Source organism: Salmo salar, chromosome 03 (genome assembly GCF_965601325.2).
Source record: "Salmo salar chromosome 03, fSalSal1, whole genome shotgun sequence".
NCBI lineage: Eukaryota > Metazoa > Chordata > Actinopteri > Salmoniformes > Salmonidae > Salmo > Salmo salar.
In genome coordinates, this window is record NC_138293.1 from 70,281,314 (window position 1) to 70,300,170 (window position 18,857).

An 18,857-nucleotide genomic window follows, 5' to 3' on the forward strand; every position below is an offset into this window, starting at 1 on the left:
TTCCAGGTTGGAAGGCAACAAAATAGGAAACATGCCAAGGGGGGTGAATACTTTCGCAAGCCACTGTACCTGGGCCAATCTGTCTCTGAGCCATTTGCCCATGGCCTCTTTGAACTCAGGGGTCAGGTGTGTGTTGGTTGGTGTTAGAGCGGAAGGAGGCTGGTTCTTTATAGAGGTCACCTGATGCTGCAGCTACCAAAACAGAGAGATCACATACATTATGAAATAAAGGGTGTGTGTGTGTGTGTGTGTGTGTGTGTGTGTGTGTGTGTGTGTGTGTGTGTGTGTGTGTGTGTGTGTGTGTGTGTGTGTGTGTGTGTGTGAGACCGTGTCACTGACATTCTCCAGGGCCCTAACTCTTCCTCTAGTAAAGAGTAGGTGTTCTTGTAGATCAGCCACCTGCTTGCTGAACTCTGTAGCTTCCTGATCCAGGCGACGATCAAAGCTCACACTCTCAAAGTCCACACTGGAGACAATACAATACAAACCAATACAATACAATACAACTTTATTTTCCATTTTGGGAGAGGTTTGTCTTGTAGAATAGAATACAACATACCTTTAAGGAGTAGGATCTAGGGGCTAGGGGTTAGGGGCTAGGAGCTAGAGGCAAGGCACTGAGCTAGTTTCAGGACTGGCTCACACTCACCTGTCCACCCTCACTCTCATGTCGTCAATCTCGGTCTTCACACACCTCAGGTCCTTAGTCATTCTTAGTAACATCTATAGGGGAAGACAAACTCAATTCAATTGTCTTCATTCCTTCCTGAGAGGCAATTATTGACACCTAAATTAAAGAATATTGGACGAAACACAACGTTGGGCAGTGTTTTTAAACTTTGAAGGTATGTCAATTTAAAGGGTCTCACCTTGGAAATGTCCCGTTGCTGGTTTTCTTTCTGTTTCATAATTTCAATCTCTCTCTGCAAGACACACACATGCAACAAGTCAGATAACCAAATGAATATGTCAATCAGGGTTGAGGTCAATTCCATTTCTATTCTAGTCAATTGAGAAAGTAAACCAAACTCCAATTTAAATGAAAAATGTTCGTAATTGAAAAGCATAAGAGACTAGGAATTGGAATTTTAGTGTACTTCCCTGAAGTGATGGAATTAAAATGGAATTGACCCCAACCTATTTTCAGCATGCTCTCTCTCCCCCCCCTTCTCTCACTTTCTCTCTCTCTCTCTCTCTCTCTCTCTCTCTCTCTCTTTCTCTCTCTCTCTCTCTCTCAGTATAGTATCCATTTTCATTTCGAAAGCTGAATTCAGGATAGGAGTTCCATGCTGTAGAAAGAGAATCAACAATCTTTATTGGATAATCAGGCTCATAACTTCAGTGCTGCATTCACCCAATCAAGGCATAGATAATAAACAAGAGACAAACAGTAGGGCTAAGTACAGTATTAGACAGATAAAAACAGGTCCTACCGTAGTCTTTTGAGTCAGATCAGGTCGAGGGTCAGGTCGGGTCATCAGATTAAGGTTCATGGTGGGGAATGCAGTCGAAAACAGGAATACTGCTGGGAAGACATTGTAGTACTAGTTACACAGAGGACATCTAGTTGATTAGGAGGACATTTAGATGTGTAAATGTGATGTAGCACTCACCGAAGGTCAGAGGAAAGGGGAGGAGGAAGAGCAGGATGGCAAACCAGGAAGGCAACCATGAATGGGCTACAGGGGTAAACACATAGAGCCAAAGATAATACTAATGCTAACAAACAAGGCACAAGCAGAGAAAAGCTAACGCTCAGCTAATGCTAACAAACAAACTACGAGCATAGAGACCAGACCAGCTGTCTCTAATGTTGTCTCTCGTACACAAACACATTGCACTCACTGCAGCTAGCACCGGTCCTTGTGCCAATGCCACTAGAGAAGCTCCTGCTAGAGCATGTCCTAAGCCTTTGTGGCTCTTCAGAGCAGTAGCCAGAGCTGTAGCTCATGCTTGAGGAGCTCAGGCTGGGCTTTAGGGCCACACTGGGGGCCACACTAGGAGGAGACAGGAAGGTCTGCCTTCTCTGGGTGGCCCTCAATGTCGGAGCCAAGTCTAACATAGGGAGGGAGATGGGAAAGGCAGAGAGAGGAAGATAAGGGAGGTTGAGTATTTTAGACATATACAGTATATTGTGTATACATATCCAATTATTTCAGATTGACACAAATGTCTAATCCAAACAATGGGGTTAGAGGGTAGGCCTGGTCCCAGATCTGTTTGTGTTGTCTTGCCAACTCCTATGGCCATTGCCATGGCGTGACAATGGCCACAAGAGTTGGAAGGACAGAACAAACAGATCTCAGGCCAGTCGACTAGTCGACACAAGGGGCTAATAGAGGTTGGCAATGTGAACACCAACTAGCTAGGACAGGAAGTGATGTCTGTGTAACCGATGTGAAATGGCTAGTTAGTTAGCGGTGGTGCGCGCTAATAGCATTTCAATCAGTGACGTCACTCGCTCTGAGACTTGAAGTAGGGTTTCCCCTTGTGTTGCAAGGGCCGCGGCTTTTGTGGCGCGATGGGTAACGATGCTTCGGTGGGTGTCAGTTGTTGATGTGTGCAAGGGTCCCTGGTTCGAGCCCGGGTTGGGGCGAAGAGAGGGACGGAACCTACACTGTTACATCTGCATTACCAATGTCATCAGCATTGATGTTTTGCTCATTGGTGAAGTTGGTGGCACTGACAGTGCTGCTGGCCTGATTGGATCGGGAAGAATCCTTATGTCCCCCAGTTCTCTTCTTATTGAAAACCCTGAGAGGGACACACACAGTTTTAACATTGTTCTAACACTACCGTTCAATACAAAAAAGATCACATGCAAGATGAACTCATATACATACATAATCACCTGACGGAGCTCTCCAGGTAGGAGATTCTGGAGATTCTCGTCATCGGAGGACTGGTTATAGTACCCTCCGGTTACTAGCCTGGCTGGGGGGGGGGGGCAAGAGAGATTTATTGATTGATTTCAAATTAGCCTACTTTTAAACAAATAGGCTGCGTTTTATTATTTTGTACAAAGCGTACAAAACAAGACACTTACCATAACCCTTTTAAATGTCAACTTCAATGGGCTATGTTCCAAGGATCCTGGATAGGGCTGACCCTTGATTGACAGCGGTCCTCCCGCTCATTCGTCTCCAAATGTCCATTGATTGTTCGAATAAGTAACCCCATGAGTTCATTTTATTTATTTATTACGTTTATTTAAAAGGGACCATGTACAATTAATACAAATCTCACAAGAAATTTGATGCATTGTAATTTGAACTATATTTAGCCTAGCTAAACAGCACATTAAGGCTTCATCTCACTGGGCCGGGCAGCCTTAATCTTTCCGGTTTATTGGAGTCTCATTATACACATTGTAAGCCTATAAACTACTGTAAGAGGGAACATGTGCCAGCCAGAGTGAAATAAATAAGCACAAAAGACACTGTATTTTTTTGTAGTCAATTATTATTATTTTTTTTTTTTGTAATAATACTTTTGGGGAGGAGTAGGCCTAGGCTACAGGCAGAGCCTTCTATTGCAATAAACGGCTTTGGCTACGGACTGGGCTGAAATTAATAGATTTCTTCTCGAAATCTCACTAAGTCATGACAACCGTTAAAGAGCCAAAACCCAGTGTTTGTCACTACTGCCGCCGCGCTCCACTCTCAATCCCAGTCACCGCCCGCACTAGAAAAAGTTTTTTATGAAGTTTCATTCTTGAGAGAACCGGACCGCACCGGACTAGTCACCCCAGAGCGATGCACCGCGCAATTCACTGTTGTTTTTCTAGAAACCCGTTTGAGCAGCATACAGACAAGAAAACGTTTTTGTGAAAGAAAAAGCTGTCTGACAAACGTGCTGTGGTTACAGGTAAGTTATATTATTTTTGCATTGTGTTATTTAACAACGCTGGAGAATAATTAACGCATCTGATTTAATAACTGATAAACTTTAAATGCAAATCTTAGCCTAAATATTGGCTACTGAAATACTGCATTTCAATGTCACACTCACATAAATGTGTAACACAATGCGAATGACACTTCCAATATTCTGGAGTGAACTTTTCCTCTAGCGTACCCTACCTGTCATAACCAGGGCACATTGGTATACTGACTAGACTACTGCCTAATATATGGCAGTGTGTGTCAGGGGGATGAAGAAGACAACCAGGAGCCAGAAACGTCCTTCAGTTAAATCAACAGTCAACGACATGTCACATATTACCCTATTACCTTAAACTATATTACACAAGTAGTTTTGAATCATATTATCTTTCAGCAGGGTAGGGTAACCACTTTTAACTTTGTTTAACAAAGGTCTCTGTAGCAGTTCTAAACCACAAGACTTGTTGGTTGGGGGGGAAACTGTACTGGATTGAACTGGAGGCCAGTCTTATAAATTAGTCTGTCTCCTATAAAGTGCTCTTTTTCCTCTCACTTCCTTTTCTGATTATTTTGTCTCTTTCCCAACAGTCAAATCCCCTACACCAGTGTTTTTTAAATGTTGGGTCTGGTCCCACTGGAGGGCTACAACTGATTCCATTCAGGTCTGGATCCTGGCACAATAAGCATTGGAGTTGGTGACAGCAGAATCACTATTCCACCATTTTGTTAGTCAGTCCTTCACCCAGCATAAGCCATGTTCAGCCTGTCAGAGCTGGCCTCTCTGAGTGAGCGTCAGGGCAGCTCCAAGCTGCTGAAGCCCTGGTGGGAGGTCTTCATGGAGTACCTGGTGGTGCTGATGCTCATGGTATCTGTGTTGTCAGGCACCCTGTTGCTATCTCGAGACAGGGTGGTGTGTCTCCCCCTGGACCTCACTACCACCCCCACTAACCAGAACACCTCCTTCAGCAGTGGTGCCGTACCTCAACCCCACCCCCCTAACAGGCCCCCCACCAAAGCATCCCCCCTACCAGCCAACCCTTGGACCCCTGCTAGGGGCAGACGCACCCACCTGGACTACCAGCAGTATGTCTACATTAGCCAGGTGTGCTACCACGAGGCCCTGCCCTGGTACTCCCGCTTCTTCCCCTATGTGGCTCTACTCCAGTCCCTGGTGCTATTGGCCAGCAGTTGCTTCTGGTTCCACTTCCCCCTCACCTCCGCCCGCATAGAGCACTTCCTGACCATCCTGGCCAAGTGCTGTGAGTCTCCCTGGACCTCCCGCGTCCTGTCCCATGCCGCCCGCGAGGAGGAGGGAGGGGAGGAGACAGGCCCCCAGGATCTCCAAATGCCTCCTCCTACTCACCGGTCTTCACTCTCCGTATCCCGCAACCGCCAGATCAGCCTGGATTCGGGCACAGACAGCCCCCTGCTGGTGAGATCGGATAGCGTGTCCACTGCCGCCCCTCCCTCGCCCTGCCCCTCCACTCTCTCCCGGACCTCCTCCCTGTCCTCCATGTCTCTGTCCCGGGCCCATGTCCCAACTTCCAAATCCCCTGTGGTGCTGGATGGTTCACGGCGGGTTGCCAATTTGGACCGGAGTGACGGGGAGCAGGCCAGGGCACTGTTCGAGAGGGTGCGCCGCTTCCGCTCCCACTGTGAGAACTCTGAAGTCATCTACAAGGTCAGGGGTCATTTACTGAACGTGTCTGAACAATTTTTTGATGTATCTGTTTACCATACCACACCTTCACATTCACTATCCCTGTTTTCTGCTCTCTCCTGCTGTAGGTGTACTTGGCCCAAACGGTGTTCAAGCTGCTGCTGGTGGTGCTGATAGTGGCCTACACCACCCCTCTGATAAGCTCCATCTCGTTCACCCACACCTGCCTGCCCCAGGCCCATGCCCTGACTGGCTACAGTGCCTTTGAGTGTACCCATGCCCTGGCCTCTGTCCTCCACAAGTTGCTGCTGGCCTACGTCAGCCTGTTGGGGCTCTTTGGCCTGCTGAGCATCTACACCCTCAGCTGGATCCTCCACAGGTCTGGATAGCAGATTAGTGCCAACATTTTTACGAGTGTTATGACTAATTTGCATTTTATTTTCCCATCTATTTTAATTGGCTTTGCTCTGCAGCCAGTGGTATAAAGTACTTAATTAAAAATACTTTAAAGTACTACTTAAGTTGTTTACTTTACTTTACTATTTATATTGTTTACTAACTTTTACTTTTACTTCACCACATTCTTAAGGAAAATAATGTACTTTTTACTCCTGACACCCAAAAGTACTTGTTACATTTCGAATGCTTTGCATGACAGGAAAACAGTCCAATTCACGCAATTCTCAAAAGAACATCCCCGGTCATCCCTACTGCATCTGGTCTAGCGGACTCACTAAACACTAAATGCTTCAGTAGTAAATGAAGTCTGAGTGTTGGAGTGTGCCCCTGGCTATCCGTAAATAAAAAAAACTAGAAAATCATGTTGTCTGGTTTGGTTAATATAAAGACTGTGAAATTATTTATACTTTTACTTTTGATACTTAAGTATATTTTAAACCAAATACTTTTAGACTTTTACTCAAGTAGTATTTTGCTGGGTCTTTCACTTTTACTTGATTCATTTTCTAGTAAGTTATCTTTACTTTTACTCAAGTATGACAATTTGGTACTTTTTTCACCACTGTCTACAGCATATTACACTCTTAGTACCTTTGTTGTTAACTATACAGTGCTCTGTTTGTGGTTGTGCACCCCTCAGCTCCCTGCGTCAATACTCCTTTAACAAACTGAGGGAGCTGGGCTCCATGAGGGATGTCCCTGACTTATGTAATGACATGGCCTTCCTGTTACACATGGCTGACCAGTACGACCCCCTGCTGGCCCAGCGCCTTTCCGTCTTCCTGTCACCCGTCAGCGAGACACGCCTGCTGGAGGAGAGCCTGGAGAGGCGCTGGGGTGCGGAGAGGCTGCGCTCCATGACCACGGTCGACCCAGAGGGACGGCCCCTGCTGCAGCTGGTGGCCCTGCCGCGCCTGCCCCCCGCCCTCTTCACCCTCAGCCAGCTGGTGGTGCTCAAGCTGGAGCTCATCACAGATGCCAAGCTCCCCGCACAGGTGGCCAACATGACCTCACTCAGGTGAGCCATATAGCCAACAATGAAGCCACCAAATATTGAAATAATCTACATACAATATACACTTTATAGAAGTGTTTGGTTTGGTGTGTTCTAGACAAGGGGCTTCAACTGTTTTATATGTCACAACAGGGAGCTTCATTTGTACCACTGTACTGCAGCCATGCAGCCTGGTGCCCTGGTGGTTCTGCAGGAGCGTCTGGAGACCCTGCACCTCACCTTCACCCAGGCTGCAGAGATCCCTGGCTGGGTCTACTCTCTCCGCGGCCTGCAGGAGCTGCACCTTTCTGGACGGCTGGGCTGCGAGGGCGGGGTGGGTCGTGGCTGGGCCCTGGGAAGCCTCCGGCAGCTCCGTCACCTCCGGGTGCTGGTCCTGAGGGGCATGCTGCAGCGTGTGCCCGTGGAGCTGGGGGAGGTGGCAGGGAGCCTGGTGAGGCTGGAGATCCACAATGAGGGCTCCAGGCTGCTGGTGCTGACGGGCCTGCGGCGTGTGGCCGGCCTGACCGAGCTGCAGCTGCAGGACTGCCACCTGGAGCGCCTGCCCTCTACCCTGCTGGCCCTCACCAGCCTGCGGACCCTGGACCTGCAGCACAACAGCCTGCGCACCCTGGAGGAGCTCCTAGGGCTGGTGCACCTCCGCCGCCTCTCCTGCCTCAGGCTGGCCCATAACCGTGTTCTGGCCCTACCGGCTAGTGTTAGTGTACTGCGTGCTCTGGAGCTCCTGGACCTGGGGTACAACCAGCTCCAGAGCCTTCCCCCGGCCCTCTTCAACCTCCACCACCTACGTCGCCTCCTACTGGCTGGAAACCTGCTGGACGAGCTGCCAGCAGAGGTAGGAGCGCTGACAGTTCTCACCGAGCTGGACCTGAGTGGGAACAGGCTGGAGAGCCTGCCTCCAGAGCTCTTCAGTCGCTGTTTGGAGCTGCGGAGCCTGAATGTATCCCACAACTCCCTGGGTTCCCTGCCTCCAGGGCTGAGCAACCTGAGCCAGCTGTCCCGCCTGGACCTGCGCAGCAACAGTCTGGAAGAGCTGCCCATGGAGCTGGGCTGCTGTTCAGGACTGCATGGAGAAGGTCTGCTGGTGGAGGACTGGCTGCTCCATGCACTGCCACGACATGTGAAGGAGTTCCTAACCCAGCCTGGCTCTCATACCTGCAAATCCTTAGAATCACACTCCCGTCCAGACTCAGATAGCTTCCCCTACTTCTCGGCTGCCCAGTGGAGTTTCTCCTGCGCTCTGGAATCACAGATATAGAACTGGAGATTAATATTGTCTAACCATTCATAGAATACATTCAACATCTTGTAGTGTTTGTATTGTTTCGGACAATTCATATATTTTTTACTGCTTATTTTATTTCTGACTACATTTTATTTTTTAACACCTCTTTTTCTTCTTGACCACTCTTTTCTATGTTTATCACTTGTTGAGTTTGTGGGGTACATCACTGCAGCGCTGACACATTCACAATCTTCCTAGACAAAAAGTGATTTTACATGAAAGTTCATAGACTTTGCTGCAGTGAAATGTTTGATGCCTTATGTCCCTGTACAGTTTATATAACATCCATATACGTAACCCTGTGGAAAAACTGAGAAGTCTTTGCTTCCACTTTGAGAGTCCTCTATTCATTTCATTTCAAGGTAAAAACAGTATTTTGAAGGAGGCTGCGCTGGAAGAATGCATGTCCTGCTACACTGGATTAGACATTGACATGGAACGATCGTTATTATCCCCATGGCGGAGCTTAGAGTTCCCTCCACAGGCTTACTGAAACTCTGTGCTTTCTGGGACTTGTTTGTCTGAGGAGGACAATACCCTGAGCTCCAATGAGCTTATGAAGTTCAAAAGCCTAAACTGTACATGTGGAAAGACTGAAATTGGACAGACTGAAAGGACTTAAACAACCAATAAGATTAACATGAACATTTCTTCCTACTTGTTTTGCATGTATTTAATCTTCAAAAAACTCAAATTAATCATACTAGCATTGGGTGCAACCTTTTTTGAAACTAATACTGACGTGAAACTAATACAATAGTGTGCTTGTTCAGAACATTAGCACTGTATTGTGACTATAGAAATTATTAAAACTTGTTAAACTTTTTTGTATGGCTAATAATATTAATTACAGTACATGCCCTTATTGGTGGCTTTTGTGACTATGTTATTGTAACATCTACAACGTAATACAAAACACATTCCAATGAATCGTTGCAAAAACGTTTCCCCCTTCGGGATAATGACATTCTATTGAATAAATGAAGTGTTTGTGTTCTACTGTACACAAGACCATGGTCAATCTTAGTGACTGAATTAATTTAATCAACTATGAAAGTCCCGCCTACTTCCTGGATCATGTTCCATAATGTTTTTGAATGAGATTGAACATTATATCATACAATTCATAAAAACGCGATCATTTGTGATATATGTAAAATTATATTTGTTTTCGTGGCTAAATTTACTTCTGCCCAATACGTTGTTATATTACTAAATAGAAAACGCAATCTAAAATGTTGATGAAAGACAACAGGCGGACTAGGATTTGTAGACTTTGCCCTTTGTCAAAGTTTTATAAAATCGCGTTGTTTAGGAGTGCAAAGGCGAATCGAGCTATTGCACACGCGCACTTCACAGAGTAGGCGTTCCCTAACGGAAATATACAGATGCATGCTAGAACAGGCTAATAGGATCTCGCTAGCTCGTGCTTGGCTCTTGCCCACGATTTCCCATTGGAAACGACAGTCTGTGGTCTATCTTGGTTAGTTCTAACAAAAATCTTTGGCAGCAGTGCTTATCGTCACTAATGATTGACAGCTTGACTTGGCCAATCGTGATACGATTAGGAGTCGTTTCGTCAAATTGACACGTAAACCAACCAATGATATTGCTGTATTTAGTAGAGGCGGAAGTTCCGGCTTGTCGCATAAACTGAGGCCTCCTCTCCATGTGGTTTTGAGGAGCATTTTTGGAGGTTCAATTGTAACGTCACTGTAAGGTAAGACAATAGCTAATATTGCTTATTTGTGTCCTTTTGGGAATATTCTGGTTCTCGTAGTTGTATTAGAAATTACCAAATGCTTTTGATGGTTTTCGGATAAGCAAGATATTGGCAAATGCATTGTAAGCAGTGTTAGTTCTGAGCAAGGCATCTGGGAATAACGAAGGCTATTTTGCTAGCTAGGCTAGCTAACCAAAACCGGTCCAAGTCGTGCAAAAACATTGGAGTTCGCCACGTGTGAATCTACATGTTGTGTAATTTGGACAGTAGTTGGTTTAGTTCGATAGCTCGCTACATTGATAGTTTTATTAGTTGACGTTAGCTACCAGAACTGCTTGTAATTTAGCTAACTAGGTTGGCCTGAGCTATGTGCGGCAAAGGCAGAGTCGATTCATGACATTGTTTGCGTTACTATACGGATGTAACGTTTGCATTACTATACGGATGTTACGTTACCAGAGATATCTCTGATTTTACTCGTAAACAAGCTACGGAACTAGCCAATCCCAACCGTTGTTGACGAAACCTCTTGTAGCTGCTCATCATTTATTATAAATTGCTAGCTAGTAACCATGGCCCCTGGTTTTGTTTGTAATACATAATTGAGTTGTTTATTTTGCTGTTGAACGTGGATAGTTTGCAACTAGTTAGCTACGTAACTTAACTGGCTAGTCATGGCTTAGCTAGTTTGAAACGTTTCCTGCAACTGTCAACGTCATGATTTAAACGTTATGATGGTTTGGTGTTACTGAATGTTAACTTAATAGAGGGCTCTGATGTAGACTAACGTTACCATAGATAGTGGCGATGTTGGTCTTTTAACTACCTAATCTCCTGATTGAATACATCTTTTTATAAAAAATATATTGTCCCTGAGACCATCTTTAGTCAAAAGCAAATGGTGACAGCTAGTGTGAATGACCAGCCATTATTTCCCCTCACCCCCCTGTAGACAGAATGGCTGAGAATGACGTTGACAATGAGCTGCTGGACTATGAAGAGGACGAGGAGCCTCAGGGAGCCCCAGAGACTGCTGCCCCAGCAGGCAAGAAGGAGGTGAAGGGCTCCTATGTCTCCATCCACAGCTCTGGCTTCAGAGACTTCCTGCTCAAACCAGAGCTGCTCCGCGCTATTGTCGACTGTGGCTTTGAGCATCCGTCTGAAGGTGAGTGCAATGGGTGGATGAGTGCTGGGAGTGGCATAAATGGAGGTCATGAATAGCTGAGTGGCATGTCTGTGGATACAATGGAGTGCATGTATAGGAGGACAGTGTATAGATGGCTGAGTGTCCATCGTCATTGGGTGTTGATGGACCACTTGTCAAAACAGTGCATGTGTTGTCCAAGGTGTGTTATGGTAAACAATGGCTTTTTTGTTCGGATAAAGACGGTGAACTGCATTCAGGTGTACTGACCAAATCTCTCATTGTTTTCCAGTTCAACATGAGTGCATCCCTCAGGCCATCTTGGGCATGGACATCCTGTGCCAGGCCAAGTCTGGTATGGGCAAAACGGCAGTGTTTGTTCTTGCCACACTACAGCAGATCGAGCCTGTGGATGGACAGGTCAGTATCTGCATTCTGCAAATGTCTCTGGAATGTCAAGTTTCAAATATTTGTTTTGCATAATCCACAGGTGATCTATTCGCATCAAATACAACTCTTTCCTCTAGGTGTCAGTTCTAGTAATGTGTCACACACGAGAGCTGGCCTTCCAGATCAGCAAAGAGTACGAGCGCTTCTCCAAGTACATGCCCACAGTCAAGGCAGCCGTGTTCTTCGGGGGCCTGTCTATCAAGAAGGATGAGGATGTGCTGAAGAAGAACTGCCCTCACATTGTGGTGGGAACCCCTGGCCGAATCCTGGCCCTCATCCGCAACAAGACCCTCAACCTAAAGAACGTCAAGCACTTTGTCCTGGATGAGTGTGACAAGATGCTGGAGCAGTTGGGTGAGTCCTGCTTATTATTCCTGTCCTTTTTGGAAATGCTCCTTTTTCATTCAACTTTTAATCCAACCCATTTTTGTTATTTACCCCCCTGAAATATGATTTCTATCAATTGCAATCTTGAATGTAATGTGTGAACAAGGGTTTCCCCCATGGAAATCTGCTATCACATATAGACTGAGTAAAGTGGATGTCTTGGCTGTTCTGGGGGGTAGTTTGAGACTTGGCTGTTTTATCCATGGTCCCATTTCTCTCATGTTTCAGACATGAGGCGTGACGTACAGGACATCTTCAGGCTAACACCACATGAGAAGCAGTGCATGATGTTCAGCGCCACCCTCAGCAAGGAGATTCGACCGGTCTGCCGCAAGTTCATGCAGGATGTGAGTACAGGGCCAGGAGGGGTAGCACTGCCACTTCATTCGGTTATGGACTCAAGTTGTTTGTAAAACAGCACATCTTTGCATTGACTTCATAGAAAGATTTTTGTGGTTCTGAAGTGACATGCTCTGTCTCCTGTAGCCCATGGAGGTGTTTGTAGATGATGAGACCAAGCTGACGCTGCACGGTCTGCAGCAGTACTACTGCAAGCTGAAGGACAGCGAGAAGAACCGCAAGCTCTTTGACCTGCTTGATGTGCTGGAGTTCAACCAGGTAAACCCACACACTAATGGTATAACTTTTATCCCTGTAAAAAGTAGTTGCATTTGTGCTGTTTCCTTGTAAATCTGTTTGCTATATTTCTGTAATGTCTCTTGTGTACCTCTAGGTGGTGATCTTTGTCAAGTCAGTGCAGCGCTGTGTGGCGCTCTCTCAGCTACTGGTGGAACAAAACTTCCCTGCCATTGCCATCCACAGGGGCATGGCTCAGGAGGAGAGGTCAGTCTCTGTTGCTTACATGCACGCTTTTCTCTCACATCTCCAATGAAATGGAGCCCCAAATGCTGACTTTTTATGTAGCTGAAAGCCTCTTCAATTAACTCAACACAGTTTCCTTCAAAGGACAGTCTCTACATCTAGCAGCTGTGTTATCCTCTCTGGCTGTCTATCCCCAGGCTGTCCCGGTACCAGCAGTTCAAGGACTTCCAAAGGCGGATCTTGGTGGCCACCAACCTGTTTGGCCGAGGGATGGATATCGAGCGGGTCAATATTGTCTTCAATTACGACATGCCTGAGGACTCGGACACCTACTTACACAGGGTGAGTCACATAACTGATGGAGCGTCAAACACCTGTCTTCTGGTTGTGAATGGTATTTCCAAATACCCATTTCAATGATTGCATCTGACTATTTCATCAACTTGTCATTGGCCTCTGTAGATCTCCCTCTAAAGGCTCATATTCTTTGAGTTGTCACTCCCATCTGACCCTCTTGCCCCTCAGGTGGCCCGTGCTGGGAGGTTTGGAACCAAGGGTCTGGCTGTGACCTTTGTGTCAGACGAGACCGATGCCAAGACTTTGAATGATGTGCAGGACCGCTTTGAGGTCAATGTGGCCGAGCTGCCAGAAGAGATCGACATCTCCACTTACAGTAAGTCTTTCTCCATCCTTATACATGCAGCCTCCCATGTAGGTTTCTCCATTCAAACTGACATAACTATTACTCAACTTGTAAGAATAAAAAGTTATCTTTGTCACTGTCTGCTGATAATTGTTCAATGTTAAAAGGGAATGAATGTAGTGAAGCGGGTCAAAAATTTACTTGGCGATCATAACAAACGTCAATGTGCCTGGGGTATGCCACATCTGTTAATCATTAGTACTCTAATGCTGGGCCTGAAAGGTCAGGGGGATATTGTCAGCTCATTGAAACCCCCAAGATAATTGCCTGGTATAATAACTCCCTGAGTAATGGTGGTGACTAAAGAGAATCAGACTGCCACGTAGGGCTGTCCTCCACACAAAATATCTTTGCCACCCGAAAGTCATCTATTCTTTGCCACCCGAAAGTCATCGACTTTTTAAAGTGTTATTTAGATTTTTTCCATAGTGATTGTCTGATGCTTTAAGCCAGGGGTGTAAAACTCATTCCATGGAGGGTCTAGTGTCTGCTGGGTTTTGGTTTCTCCTTTCAATTAAGACCTACACAACCAGGTGTGGAGTTCCTTACTAAACAGTGACCTTGATTGATGAATTAAGTCCAAGGGAGGAGCAAAATCCCTTCGACACTCTTCCCTCTAGAATGAGTTTGACACGTGCTTTAAGTACATATTTTGATGAAATAAACAAATGACTCTGGAGCCAGAGAACCTGTACCTGACCATCCTTCTGGCCTTCACAGATTCTGCTGTTATGATCCTGAAGTTGCCAGTAATGCGTTACACCAGGGGTCGGCAACCTTTTTTCATGTGGAATGCCAATTTAGTCCATTTCTACCCATTTGTGTGCCAGTTAAGGGTTTCATATGCACTTTTTCATGGAACAGTGGTAATAAATTCTATCCAAATATAAGTCACTTCTATTGCCAACTATGTAAAAGATGCCAACAAATAGAAACATTGTAGGCTGCAGATTAATATTGCGATTAAAAAAAAAAAATATATATATATATATATATATATATATACATATATACATATCACATACAGTTGAAATCGGAAGTTTACATACTTAGGTTGGAGTCAGTAACTTTTTTTTTCAACCACTCCACACTTTTCTTGTTAACTATAGTTTTGGCAAGTCGGTTAGGACATCTACTTTGTGCATGACACCAAGACATTTTTTCCAACAATTGTTTAGACAGATTATTTCACTTATAATTCACTGTATCAAAATTCCAGTGGGTCAGAAGTTTACATACACTAAGTTGACTGTGCCTTTTAAACCGCTTGGAAAATTCCAGAAAATGGTGTAAAGGCTTTAGAAGCTTCTGATGTTTTTTTTTTTTTTTTTGTAAACTTTTTTTAACTAGGCAAGTCAGTTAAGAACAAATTCTTATTTTCAATTACGGCCTAGGAACTGCCTTGTTCAGGGGCAGAATGACAGATTTTTACCTTGTCAGCTCGGGGATACGATCTTGCAACCTTTCGCTTACTAAGCCTAGTGGTTTGAGCATTGGACATCTGCTGCCCATCATTTTGGTCAAAACGGGGTGTACCTGTGGATGTATTTCAAGGCCTCCCCTCAAACTCAGTGCCTCTTTGCTTGACATCGTGGGAAAACCAAAAGAAATCGGCCGACCTCAGAAAGAAAAAATAATAATAATAATTGTAGACCTCCAAGTCTGGTTCATCCTTGGGAGAAATTTACAAACGCCTGAAGGTACCATGTTCATCTGTACAAACAATAGTACGCAAGTATAAACACCACGGGACCACGTAGCCGTTATACTGCTCAGGAAGGAGACTCGTTCTGCCTCCTAGAGATGCATGTACTTTGGTGCGAAAAGTGCAAATCAATCCCAGAACAACAGCAAAGGACCTTGTGAAGATGCTGGAGGAAACGGGTACAAAAGTATCTATATCCACAGTAAAATGAGTCCTATATCGACATAACCTTAAAGGCCACTCGGCAAGGAAGAAGCCACTGCTCCAAAACTGCCATAAAAAAGCCAGACTGCCGTTTGCAACTGCACATGGGGACAAAGATCGTACTTTTTGGAGAAATGTCCTCTGGTCTGATGGAACAAAATAGAAATGTTTGCCCATAATGACCATCGTTATGTATGGAGGAAAAAGGGGGATGCTTGCAAGCCGAAGAACACCATCCCAACCGTGAAGCATAGGGGTGGCAGCATCATGTTGTGGGGGTGCTTTGCTGCAGGAGGGACTGGTGCACTTCACAAAATAGATGGCATCATGAGGGGAAATGATGTGGATATATTGAAGCAACATCTCAAGTCATCAGTCAGGAAGTTAAAGCTTGGTCGCGAATGGGTCTTCCAAATGGACAATGACCCCAAGCATACTTCCATAGTTGTGGCAAAATGGCTTAAGGACAACAATGTCAAGCTATTGGAGTGGCCATCACAAAGCCCTGACCTCAATCCTATAGAAAATTTGTGTGCAGAACGGAAAAAGCTTTTGTGAGCAAGGAGGCCTACGAACCTGACTCAGTTACACCAGCTCTGTCAGGAATGGGCCAAAATTCACCCAACTTTATTGTGGGAAGCTTGTGGAAGGCTACCCTAAACATTTGACCTAAGTTATACAATTTAAAGGCAATGCTACCAAATACTAATTGAGTGCATGTGAACTTTTGACCCACTGAGAATGTGATGAAAGAAATAACTGCTGAAATAAATCATTCTCTCTACTATTATTCTGACATTTCAAATTCTTAAAATAAAGTGGTGATCCTAACTGACCTAGGACATGGAATGTTTACTAGGATTTAAATGTATTTGGCTAAGGTGTATGTATACTTCCGACTTCAATTGTAAATATCCTATAAATCACATTGGCTACGCATGGCCTGTCTACAACAAACTCAAAACATGATCAATTGGGTCCAGTCCGACCCGTGCGCTAGCGAACTTGCAATATTATATAAAATACCCTGTTTTGCTGCACCAGTGAGCTCTGAACAGAAACCACTGTAGGCTATTTGAGCAAGGGATAAGAAGAAATCAGGAAGGCCTATTTTTGACATTTACACTGGATCAGAGCATGACATTTTTCCCTTTCACTCAGTGGTTATCAAAAGAGACAGGCCAGGAAAGATTTTTTGAATACATTAACTATTGTCACTCAATGTATGTTAAGACTTTGTTTATTTGCTGTTTTTGAGGTGACAAGTTACTTTAAAGCTCCAACTCATTAATGGTGGTGCGTTAATCCAATCAGAAATGCAGTCACATCCCCAAATGGGCACTTTTTAATAAAAAATAAAAAGTCTACATTTGCAAGCAGACCATGTAGCCTTAAGCCTAAATCTATACGTAGTCAGTTGAGCATCCTTACTCAACATTGACAGGAGCACTTTAAACAAAAGACAATTAGTAAATTGAATTAAATGCATCTAAAGTTTCTCAAGTGTAGCATAGGTTGTGCGCTCTGACAATGAACAATAAGACTAATAAATGCATTAACAGAAATTATGGTGAACACATTGTAGATTAGAAATTGTGAATCAATGGTAAAATGTACTACTGGTGACATAATGGGGAATTGATAGACACTAACAAAGGGCAATCGATTCTCACAATGAATTGGCGGGAGCACGTTCTGTGCATCTTCGCTGCCATCCCTGTGGCATCCAGTGGATTAGTCCACTGATACATGCGCGACTCACAGGTTTGTTTCGTGCCATAAAGACACAAATGTGGGGTCAGCCATAAACTGGGTAGGTCTTAGTGAATGGAGACTCTGTACATGTTTAAACGTACGGTGAAAAGCTGGAATGCCCAGCTTATGGAGATGGTCTTCAGAACAGTGTCTCTTCTCGCCTTTCTCACCCACCACTTTTTCTTTCTAGTTGAGCAGTCCAGATGAGTCCTCCATCCCCGAAGAAATGTCCCCTAATCCTGAATCTGTCCTTGTTTGGATGAAAAACCTTCATCGCTGTTTTATTTTAAAGCTCTGTTCCTTGACTGTTCACCAAATGTTTTTTTATTTTAATGTGTCATTGGGGGTTGTCTGGTTTTAAATTTTTTTGTGGTTTGCTTTTGGTCAATGAAATTAAAACTTTTTATAAAATTCCAGTTTCTGGTCTAATTTTTGACAGGTTACTTACGTGCGTATTATGAAAGTCTTCAAGTGACTTATTTTTTTCCTAGTTAAGTGGAACCATCAATTCCCCATTCAGATTGCTTTATTCATTTCATGCAAGCTTACTAACGTTGGCCCAAATCTAAAACACAACATCAGGAAAGTGTATAAAGGACTTCTTTGAAATTACTCTACTGTGAGTCCCAAGCATGTGGTGGTTGCATGCTGGCTCACTGTCAAAGCTGGGAAATCTAGGCACAAATTCATTTGTACGGGCTTGTAAAAGGAGGGACCATCACAGCTTATTTGGAAGAACCATAGTGTCTGCTAGTGCATGACTGACCTCAGTGATCATGGCTCTATTAATGGGAGCGGGGCATCAGCGGCATCCTTCCATTGGGTAACCGCATATCTGCCTAATGATACAATTACTTATACAGGAATCAAACAGTTATAAGCGTTTGCTATCAAATAAAACCTATTAGTGCTAATTGGCCACATCTGTAGTTTGAACCATATGTTCCCAGATATCTTTAGTGAAACAGGGTTGTGACTAAAGGGAGTATAGCCGTCGATCATGCCTCATGCCTCGCCTTCGTCCAATGACTTCTGTAAGGGAGTTTTGGTTAGTGGCTTGACTGAACATTAACACGCATTGCTTGCGGTATGGTTTTGGAAAGGTCCTTGTGCTTCATATCAGTGATTTTATTTTCTAGAACACAGGTTTAATGTATACACCTTTTTTAATAGGGTTAGTGTTCCCACAAGACCATATCTTCATGTTAGTGTTTGTTTACGGGCAACTGACGGAGGTGAGCAACTGTGCGGATTATCTATCTAGCTTCCCCCGAACATGTGGAAGAGTAGCTTGTCAGAGACACCTGTCTAGATCTGTGAAAATGGTATAGAATCTTATTTGAATAATTTCTCGCTGATGAAAGATGAGGGCCTTATTTTTTTGAAAGCTGTATCACAAACAGACGTTTCTTAACGGTGAAACTCCACGTCGGGTTTGTAATTCACATGACCCAGTCGTGGGCGACGCTGAGAACTGTAGGGAGAAGGCCGACAGAGTTTGGGAGCTAGGAGTGCAGGCGTGACTTGTAGCGGTTTAAGATTTTTTTTTTTTTATAGCTAGCCCTTAACCTAAATCTCCTAACCTGCTACGAAATTAACTTCCGGTTGTCGCTGTACTATAGGCAGAACTGAAAGGGTGCACTTGTTCATTAGGTAATACATCA

General features: G+C 44.6%; 2 protein-coding genes across 2 annotated transcripts; both read left to right on the top strand.

Annotated features, from left to right (window-relative positions):
- The first annotated feature begins 3,542 nt into the window (after window positions 1-3,542).
- Window positions 3,543-6,570, top strand: LOC106601312 (volume-regulated anion channel subunit LRRC8D-like). Its single transcript, XM_082973080.1, has 3 exons — window positions 3,543-3,867; window positions 4,473-5,565; window positions 5,673-6,570. The coding sequence occupies exons 2-3, from the start codon at window positions 4,639-4,641 to the stop codon at window positions 5,931-5,933; spliced, it is 1,188 nt and encodes a 395-aa protein (XP_082829206.1). The 5' UTR covers window positions 3,543-3,867; window positions 4,473-4,638; the 3' UTR covers window positions 5,934-6,570.
- Window positions 6,571-9,987: 3,417 nt separating this feature from the next.
- Window positions 9,988-17,604, top strand: LOC100194522 (DEAD (Asp-Glu-Ala-Asp) box polypeptide 39b). The gene is given in 10 exon segments (NM_001139608.1): window positions 9,988-10,020; window positions 10,976-11,188; window positions 11,460-11,587; window positions 11,695-11,971; window positions 12,233-12,351; window positions 12,491-12,622; window positions 12,738-12,847; window positions 13,024-13,168; window positions 13,352-13,499; window positions 17,384-17,604. Coding segments are annotated over 9 exon segments (1,284 nt in total). The 5' UTR covers window positions 9,988-10,020; window positions 10,976-10,980; the 3' UTR covers window positions 17,401-17,604.
- The last annotated feature ends 1,253 nt before the right edge of the window (window positions 17,605-18,857 follow it).